The 10,241-nt window shown below is 42.9% G+C and overlaps 1 protein-coding gene across 1 annotated transcript in view; it reads right to left on the bottom strand.

The window, feature by feature from the left end:
• The window catches only part of TTC9 (tetratricopeptide repeat domain 9), a gene marked incomplete at its 5' end in the record, with an annotated part of 30,425 nt that extends 20,184 nt beyond the window's left edge, over nt 1-10,241 (bottom strand). Inside the window, one exon of the mRNA XM_023525802.1 lies at nt 9,935-10,241. Coding sequence (XP_023381570.1) covers nt 9,935-10,241 — 307 coding nt within the window. The remainder of the gene's footprint in view (nt 1-9,934) is intronic.

The raw sequence follows: 10,241 nt of genomic DNA, 5'->3' as shown, positions 1-10,241 counted from the left end.
CTTGACAAACTAGTATTTTTGGTTTTCTCTGGCTAAATACTCAGAAGTGCAATTACTGGGTCAAAAGGTAGTTCTATTTTTAAGTTTTTGAGGAACCTCCCAACTGATTTCCATAGTGGTTATACCAATTCGCAATCCCACCACCTTTTCTTCACATCCTCGCCAGTGTTTGTTGTTTTCTGATTAATTGATGATAGCCAATTTGACAGGTGTGAGGTGATATCTCATTGTGGTTTTAATTTGCATTTCTCTGATGATTAGTGACCTTTCCTTTTTATTTTTATTTTTTTAAAGAAAGGCAGACTGGCACATGAGGCGCCTCATTTGGATGTGTCTGGAGTCTCAGAAACTTGACTACCCTATGTTTTCTTACAAACGGACCTTGTGAGCTTGTTTGGAGGTTCTAGAACGGGAGCATGGCTACTTATATACACTTGACTCTCCTCTAGCTGGGAAGGTCATCCTCTCCAACCCAGTATGTAGCTGCAGGAGGGATGCATGTGAAACAGTAAGGGAGGAAGGGGACACCCGCCTAAGCCAGTCAGACTAGCCAAATCAACCCTGGTGATCAATGGGGTGACATATGTCACAGCCAGATGGCACTCATATCCAGAGAAAATTTTTCTTTTAAGAGCTGGAAAGGACCTTTGAGATCTTGAAATACAACCTTGGGTTTTTATAAATCAGAAAACTGTGGCTCAAGAGGTTAAATTCTTTGACCCTAAGAACCCAGAGCATTAGAGATTGAACTTGTAGTCCAAGCCCTGTTCACCAAGCCACACTTCCTCTATGTTCTTAAAGATGGGAACATTTGAAGAAACTGAGGCAACCTTAGCCTTCAAAGAACACCTCACACCCTATCAGATACATCTTTTTAAAAAAAACACTAGCAAGTGCTTTTTTGGTGGACTATGAAGCAACATGCATTTGGGGAACCCTTTTAGTGTGTGTGTTGGGAACTATATGGGGGAGTCATGTCAATAGATTTTCAATACAGAAACCAGGCATCAAGAGAGTTTTCCTAGTAGATACTGTCCAAGTATCCCTTTTATCTTAAAATTGTTAGAATTAGAGGCAAGAATTTCCTTCATTGGGTAGATCCCACTTCTTTTTTCTTCTCTTTTTTTCCTCCTACATATCCCTGTCCACTTAAAATGATACTCTACACTTCTACTACTTTGTAGTTTATAAAGTACATTTCATATGCATTATCTTCTTGCTACTCGTCCTTACCCTGTGAGTCAGGCTGGCATGATTATATCTATTTAATAAGAAACTCAAGGTTAGAGATCTTGTGACCAGTTTGAGTTCACATATGTAGTGAATGTGCCACCCGCTGTTATGTGCGGCTACCTCAGTTTGTGTTCCACTAGACACAGGACCAGCTTGTCTGTTTAGTAATTTTAACATTACTGACATTACGTGTGCATCACCATATCAGGAGAACATGCCAAATACTTTGAGTCCTCTGATGTGGAAACGAGATAAACTCAAACAGGATACATTCAACTATCATTGATAAGTCAGCCTCTCTCTCTCTCTAAAGCCAGAAAAGTTGAAGTGTAATAAGTTCTGGGTTTGGGGTTTTTTATTTTTGTTTCTTGGGAGATGAGGTTTTGGCCCACAAAGAACATAGTATCAGCCAGTCATAAAACACAAACTTAAAAAAAAGGATGTTAGGAGAGCTGATGTTCCGGGCCACACGGAATGATACTGTGTCCAACCTCACTTGGCATTTAAACTAAAACATACTTTTAAATGCTGGTATCATCGCTCTCATGACATTAAAACTGACCTAGTCTGGAGTAATGCATCTGGACAATTCCAGATATCATTCATCTAGTGGGGCATTTCCCCTCAGTGTCCACAGAGCAGTTACTGAAACAGTAATGGCTGAAATGAACTTCTGCTCTTTACATTTCCACTTACATTTCTCAAAACCTCTTAATGGGAATTCACATGCTCTGGAGCAAGGGGGATGGAAAAGAGGAGGAGGTATGGGTGGGGCTTCTGCAGCCTCTAGGCTCATTAGAAATTATGACTCACCAGCTCCTCACTCCTTTCTGTCCATACAAATTCAGGTCACATTCCTAGTGACATAGGACCTAGGAAAACTATGACCTGATTACAGAACACAGGACAATTTCCCTTTAACTACCCAGGATGGTCATAGAATGAGAATCCTAATCATACAAGGCACAATCATAGTAAAAGGATATTGTTAAATATCCTAAAAATACCCACAGAAGGCAATTCTGGAGGATGTGCAAGCAAGTTGCCCTAAAAATGTCAGGGTTTGTCCTTGTTACAGTGATGAGATGTATTCTGTATGCTTCAAAAGGTAGATAGAATATGGATGGATTGATAGAAATTTCAAGGAGGTAATTGTTAGTACTTAAGGAAAAAACTACTGAAGATAGAGGTGATTGGGTGAATAGTTAGGACTATGGGCTTTGGAATTACAGAATTGGAAGATGAGAAGTCCCAGTTGGTCACATACTACTACTATGTGACCATGGGCAAGTGGCTCATTGTTCTAAGCCAGAGTTTTCTGTCTCACAAAGTTGTATAAATCAAATAAAGGTAGGGACCTTGTCCTTCATGTTTATTCCTGTATACCAAGCCCCCAAGCCCAGGGTCTAGCACATATCAGGTGCTCAATTAATATACTAGAATGATTGAATTTATTGAATCCTTAATATGAGACAGATGCTTGGATAAGCATTATCATTCATTTCAAACACATTCATTCACAAACATTTACCAGGTGCCAGGAATTGGGCTCATCATGGTAGTCTTTACTGCCATTATTGTTACTGTGAAAATTAATAAAGGAAACCACAATTAAAATTGGAATCAGGAAGGCCTATAGAGGAAGTGCTTGTGCCCTACCACTTGATGTCAATTACTCCAAATAGGAAGATGTCACTTACAGATCCCGGATAGGAAATAACACGCCTTGCACAAGAAGTGTAGCTACTTTACTACCCCAGAGGAAGATTTTCCTCTTGCCCAGAAATAAGGCCAGCCAATGGAAAAACAGCTCAAACAAAGAGAAGCTGTTGTCATCTTAGTTCTTACTTTCCTCCAATGAAGTTTCATTTTTCTCTTGCTGATAAGTTTCTTATCCCACCATCCTTTTTCTGAAAGCCTTCCATCTTGTATAACCCCTTGGGGTATCTCTCTGCTTGCCAGATAAGAAGCTGCCCGATTCATGAATTGTTTAATAAAGCCAACTAGATCTTCAAATTTACTCAGCTTATTAACATTACTATTATTGTTATTAACATTATTATTATTGCATTGTTTTGTGGAGATGGTTGTTAAATGGGTCACTTTAGGTGGTAGTGAGTATCATTACTGTTGGAAGTGCCTAAGCTCATGCTGGATGATGAGTTGGTAATGCTGACAAAGAAATTCATGCACCTGCATAAGGGTTGGGGTTGTAGCCAAACCTGAAATTATAATTCTGATTTTACATAATTCAGATAGATAGCTAGTTAGCACCACTTCTCACTTTTGCTCTTTACACACAGAAACACTGTGGAAGGGAAACATTTGCCCCATGAGCTTCCTCTGTGTAAATCTTGCTATAATTTGAGTGCTCGTTAAAGTCCTTTTGAAAGAAATGGAAAAGAAAGTCCACTTGAATACATTTCAATATAGGATTCTTCTAGCTCAAGTCAAACCTTGGCACTACGCATCCTGCTTCCTTTTCAAAAATATTTGGGAGCTGTTGATTTTGAGACATATTAGGGATGCCATCATTTCATTGCTGATAAGAAAATGTATATGTATGTGTAAAAGAAAGATAATGAGCTTTCCACTGCTAAGGAATAATTTCAAGGCCATATGAATACCACCAGCAAGGTTAAACTCCTTTAATCTTCTGCAGCATTATCTTTGGCTTTTTTGAGTTTGGTACCATTGTCTGTGCTACAGCTTGTGGCTGCAGCTATGTGCTTCAGACTGGACTACACTAATTATCACAGTGAAAATGGAAAACTGTTCCCACCATGGTCATCTGACTTCCCAAAGCCAAACACTTGGGAATTAGGAAATTGCTGGTTGATTTGTTGAAACATTTGGTTTTCATCATGGCTGTTTGGAGTAGGCACAGACTGGTGGCAAAAGAGAACAGCTCTAAGGAGGGAATGTCCCATCTGGAGGTCACTCACAACTAACAAAACTCTGGGAGCAGCTTTTGGCTGCTCTACATCTTGGCTTTCCTGTCTGTACTGCAGCCAAATCCCCTTGCCTTGGATGAGACACTCCCATGTATTTGGCTGTAGAAACTCTGACTTCAAGATGTCCTAAAGAGTTTCTGGTTAAGAGGCATCCAACTCATTTCTCTTGGAGGTAAACTAAGGAGCTTCAGAATCCACTTTAGGAACTCTGCCCAAAGTCTACATTCAGAATGTTCGTTCCTTGAAAGCATTCTATACACTTCGATTCTCAAATCCTTTCTTGGAAGATGGTCTTTAAAAAACATTTATAGGCTTAAGATTTATTGGCCAAGGTGCTGCCCAAGGAACAGCCACAGATCGACAATGGCTTGACCAGTTGAGTTCTCCCATCCAGATGTTAAGATATTGGCTGAGCACCTTAGTATGAAGCCTTTCTTCTTTCCCCTTTCCTTTAGCCAACTCTTACCCCAACAACTCGTCTTCTGGCTACCAGGTTACCTACTTGTCTCTAGCTCTTGACCTTCTTTTCATCACTGAGTTCTTGCATTTGTAATTCATCCATCTTTATGCTTGGTTCTTTGGTTCCGCACCACTTTCTGTTGAGTACCCTTTGTCTTAGGATCTGCCTCAGAGTCTATATCTAATTTTGTCCACTTTAGATACATCTACCCAGTCATCTTCTGGTGTCCCATTGAGGGCTGGCTTCAAGGGTAGGTGCCTTATGCAGTACCATAAGACCATGCACAGAAGGGTTCTGTATTTGGCTTAATGCTCAGCTGTTGCCTTCTTGAAATTCTTAATTTTATCTTTGAAACTGTTTTGTAAGTGAAGCCCTATGGGACAATGGAGCATGAACATAAGCAGAAGAGATAGGCACACCATTCTTTGCAGTCCTGCCTGCATATAGCACAGAATTCCAGTGGATCCACAATGCATGGGAGTTTAGCAAGACTCAACTTGAGTACAAGGCAAGAGCGTTAGGTCTGTAGATAAGCAGACATACTAACAGCCCCAAGAGGCTATGCTTTCCATTCAATCCAGAAATTGCTTCAAATGCAGAAAGAAAGCAATAGTGTTTGAAGAAACACAAATGACCTAGGAACTCCATCTTATCCTTTTCTACAAGTTACTTCCCTATAGTAGCCAACCACTGAGGCTGAAAATAATGACATAAAAAGAAAGACTAGGATAATCTATAATTCCTTTTCCTTTCCTTACTCTTCAGAAAGCCAAACTTGATAGAAAGTGTGTATATAAAGTATGCATATAAAGAAATGAAATAAAAACAGTTGAATTTGTTTTGTTAGCATTTCCACTGTTCTTGTAAGAATAAACTACATATGCATGTATCAACTCCAAAATGTGAACTGTGTAATTTATATGATTCCATATACAAGTGCTCTTATATTTCCATTTAAAAGTGGCATTGCATAATATAAAGATGAACATTGTCATGCCAATAATTTAAAATTTTAATTTTCCTGTAATGACATTAAATAGCAAATAAAAACACCATGTAAAGTCAAGAGAGAAGAGACCATGAAAGAAAAAAAAAAAAAAAGCTTTAACTTTTAAGACCTTTAACAACAATTTGCCTCTGCTTTTTTGAACAAAGAGCCCCACAGTTTCATTGTGTACTGGGCCCCACAAATTATGTAGCTGGCCCTGGTCCCATGGCTTCCGGACATGTCTACAAGCGCTGATAAAACTCATTCCTGACCCAGGCCTTCTCCCAGTGTGACTTCTCTGGGCCTTGTCACACTGCTGTCCTGGGCTTCAACTGAGACCAACAGCTATTATCTGCCCTTTTGGTAAAACAAACAAACAAACAAAAAAGCTCCCAAACATAGCTCTAACTGAATGGCGAAATGGAGGTAAAATGATGACGTGGTTATCCAAAGTCACAGGGTGTGCCAGGGATAGAGGCATAAACCGACTCTCATCCAGTCTTTAGATACAATGCCATGACCTGTCTGCACCCACCACTACTACTAGCATTTGAGTCTCAAACGTCATTTAAAAATACCAACAAAGTCATTATGTGTAATAACCTTTTGATCACACCCCAGCTGGGGGCACCATGGCCCCACGGGAACAGATGTTGAGCAAAAGGCTCTGCCCTTTAAGAGGTTCTGCACAGAACATTCCAAGGCCCCAGGGGAGTCGTATGTCTTGTTCAAGGTCAACAGGGGTTGCTCCACAGGCCAATACATGCTTCCTTGGCATCTTTGGAAAGGCTCTCCCCAGGCAAGTCAGAATATCTTTTCTGATCATCGTATCAAAGTCATTAGAAATTCTGAAGGAACAGGATCATTCCCATCTTTTTCCTTGAATTTCTCAGAGAATAAGATTTGCAAAATCAAGTTCAGGCGTCTTGTGCCACTGGCCAGATCCCTATTAATCAGAAGAAACCAAGACCGAATAGACCACAACCATGAGTACTTTGCAAATTGTCTGCTCATCCTTCATGTAGTCTCCTCAAGTCATCCAAATGGATTTTCAAACAAACATCTCTTAGCACGTTCTAGCTGTCCCCTTGCTATTCTCTTACAGCCTTCCATGAAGAGTACAAGGGTCTACTGAATCTGGGTTTCTTCCAGAAGCCTCACAACCACCTTTTGTTTGGTGCTGAGATGCCCTTAGCAACACAGCCTATTCCTCCAGATACTTCTGGGCTAGTCCAAATTCCTTTTAATGCCCAAACCTCCCCCTTTATGTACAGCTATGTAAAGGAGGACAGATCCTTGAGAGAACAATTTACAGACTGCTTTTGCCTGGAGCCTGCTGCTGGGCTGGCTGCTCAGCTGGCACTGCAGCCCCGATGGAAGGGTCGGTTGCCTTTTTGCCAGAATGAACTTGCAGTTGCTGTCTCCTTCCTTTTGGCAGGCACAAGAGGGAAAGGATATCTTACGGGCCACCTTGCACTGTTCTGGCTCTAACAAAATAGGTGATCATCTTTACTTCCTGTTCCATCAAATGATAATTGTAAACGCACATTTAAAATTTTTATGTTGCCATTTAAAACAATCATCACAAAAATTCTTAATAAAATGTAAAATGCTTCTGACATAATGGTAAGTAGAAATAAAAGCAGGATACCGGAGGTCCTTGACTTTTGTAAACAGTTAACATTTATGTATAGAAAAAAATAACAGGAAGGAAATATATCATTACACTGGATTTCTTTAGGTGGTGGGGTTAAACTAATTTTCTATTTTCTTCTTTAAACTTACTGGTATTTTCTAAAAGAAAGTACATTTTATAGGTATGTATTGCTTTTATAATCCAACAAGAAAGGACACTTTTCTATTTGCTAGCATTTTTTGCATTGTCCAAAAGGAAACCAACATCAGGCTTCTACTTCTTTTCCAGGTGACTTCTGTGTAGATCCTTTCTTTCAATCGAATTTTCTATAGAGGATACAGATTTTGGCTTTGACAAGACCTCTCATCCTATAATTACTCTTCTTTTCTTTTTTAAATGTGAAACTTGACAATATTTAGAAATAGCCCTATTAGAGCTTTGAATCAAGAAACTGTATTGCTTCCTCTTGGTTACCAGGGCTGAGAGCTCCCAACAGAATTTCCAAGTGGAAGGCTCTGGAGCTTACCTAAGACAGGACTCCGGGGAGACAGAGGCCTAGAGGATGCTGACTTTGTGCATCAAGGTGTGATGACAAGAACACTGATTTTGGAGTTGAATGGCTTAGAAACTCGGGGGTTTTTCTCTGCAAAAGTGATGATCATGTTTATTTTATCGAGTTATTTTAAAGATTAAAACGGACAATGCATGTAGATGGCCTAACGGTGCACACGATAAATTATTAATATTAGTGGTGAACACTAGAGAAGGCAGCAAAGGGAGAAATCTGCTTCTCTCACCATTTAAGTTTTCCAAAGTGTGTGTGTGTGTGTGTGTGTGTGTGTGTGTGTGTGTGTGTGTGTGGTGGGGTGGAGGGTAGGGGTTTGGGGCAGAAGTGGAGAAGCTGCCCTGTTCTTTGCCCCACCCTGACTGGGCTGGCCTGAACAAGGACACATCTTTGGTTTCACCATGGAAATGTAACCACTTCTGAGGTAGAAGATAGGCAATGCTAGCCACAGGCCGGTAGCCAAAAGCATGGGGTGCGGGGCAACCCTAGAATGCCCATGGATAATACCATACATAAGACTCCATTACCACTCTGAAATCACTGCATTAGTGATCCAGAATGCCTCTTCCTCCACTCACAGCCACTCTGCCCTTTAACTATTCATCAGGCAGTAACAAGTATGCCAGAGACTTACAGGAAATAAAGAGAATCAAACTGTACCTTGTGAGGGATCGAAATAGTCCATCTTTGCTGTACTAGTACTTTACCTGCTGCCGTTTTTGCTAGTACTGCTATCAGCACCATCATTTCTATAACTGCTACTAATATTACTATTAATTAAGTTTGTAAACTACAATTTTTAAAGTGCCTGGGTTTTGCCTGATGAAAGATGATACTGGACACGGCATTACGGGAAGGCAGAGGTAGGCTGGCATTAGAAACCACAAAGGGAACAGAACAGATCTGCACTTTGGAACAGAGCAGAATTATTGATATATTTTTTTCATCTCCCAACTGCTTAGACCCCAGGCACATGCCCAGCCACACCCAGTCACTCTCCCAACCCTGCTCAGTTCCAACTGCCCATAACTAGTTTAGGCAACTTCAAGGGTTAGGGATGAGGAGTAATGGCCTTCTGTTTGGTAAGAGGAGCTGGACCAAGCCCAAACTCCAGCAAATGGGCTGGGGGAAGAGGAGAGAATGCTTTTTAACACATAAGGCCATTGTCTCTGTCAACATCTCCCACCTTCTCACAGGACTGGCCCTGGAAAGACCCAGACTTTTCTTTTCTTAGAGATGTTAAATTTTCCTGTGTCAAAGTTAAATTTGTAGAAACGTCTAATTTTGCCCTCAATCCCAAGTGAACTCTGGAATGTATACCTCACTTTCTCATCCCAGTAGAAGGGCTCCTTTTTCCTCACACCTAGCAGGTAGCTGGTGTGAAGATCAATGGTATATGCCTGAGAATGAGGCAGTGAGGAAAGCAAGAATGTGTAGCACAGCCCTAGCCCAACCATGAACTAGGCTCCCTTTGAGATCACTCTCTTTACCTGGCAACCGGGCCCCAGCAGAGCTGAGAGAGAAGAAAGTGGCATTTTGGAATCCATTTTGCTTAAGATGCTGAAGGCATCGTGGCAAACTGCGCTTTGCTACTGGGGCCAGGTGAACTTGGGGAAAGACCTTACCCCTAGGGTCATTTGGAGGAAAGGTGAGGGGTCAGCTCTGGCGCCCAAGATACCTGCGGAGAGCAGTCGCCTGGCTTGCAGTGGGCGCGGGTGGCCCACCTTGGCGATGCTTCCCGCATTGGACTCAGGTCCTCTGGGGAGCGATAGTAGCAGCAGTCGCCGCCAGGCCAGCTGGGTCCCCTTCTGTCTGTCCAGTTATTTATAGGCGAGATTTACCATGGATGCGGGGGAAGGGACGCAACGAGTTTGGGAAGGTATAACGCTAAAAAGTCACACTTTCTCCAAAGCGCCCCCTTGTCAGGTTCTCCTTCCCAGAGCAGCACGGTCCCAGCGGGGAGTACGCATCGCGGGCGCGCCGCAGTGGTCAGCTTGCACTGGAAGGCCGGGGAATGGGGGCCCGCGCCTGGCGGGAGGCGGGGAAGGCCGGGGGAGGAGGGGCCGGGTGGTGCGCGGCGCGGCGCGGCGCAGCTCACCTGCCAGGCTGTTGTAGCAGTCGATCTCGATGGCTTCCACGGTCTTGCTCTGCTCCTCCGAGAGGCGGCCGGGGTTGGGGGCCCCGGCCCGGGAGGCCGCGCGCGAGTCCCGCTCCTGTTCCCCGGGGACGGGCAGCAGCCCCTTCAGCTCCAGCAACGCCCGGTGATATTTGCCGATGGCTTCGCGGAATTTCTTGTCCTTGTAGCACTGCGCCCCTTGGCTCTTGAACTCGTGCGCGCGCCGGATGAACTCGGCGGGCTCGGCCGCCGCCCCAGCCTGGCCCCGCGCCGGGGCCCCTCCGCCGCC

Source organism: Pteropus vampyrus, unplaced genomic scaffold (assembly GCF_000151845.1).
Source record: "Pteropus vampyrus isolate Shadow unplaced genomic scaffold, Pvam_2.0 Scaffold631, whole genome shotgun sequence".
NCBI classification, from domain to species: Eukaryota; Metazoa; Chordata; class Mammalia; order Chiroptera; family Pteropodidae; genus Pteropus; species Pteropus vampyrus.
This window is presented reverse-complemented; position numbering and strand designations above follow the sequence as displayed.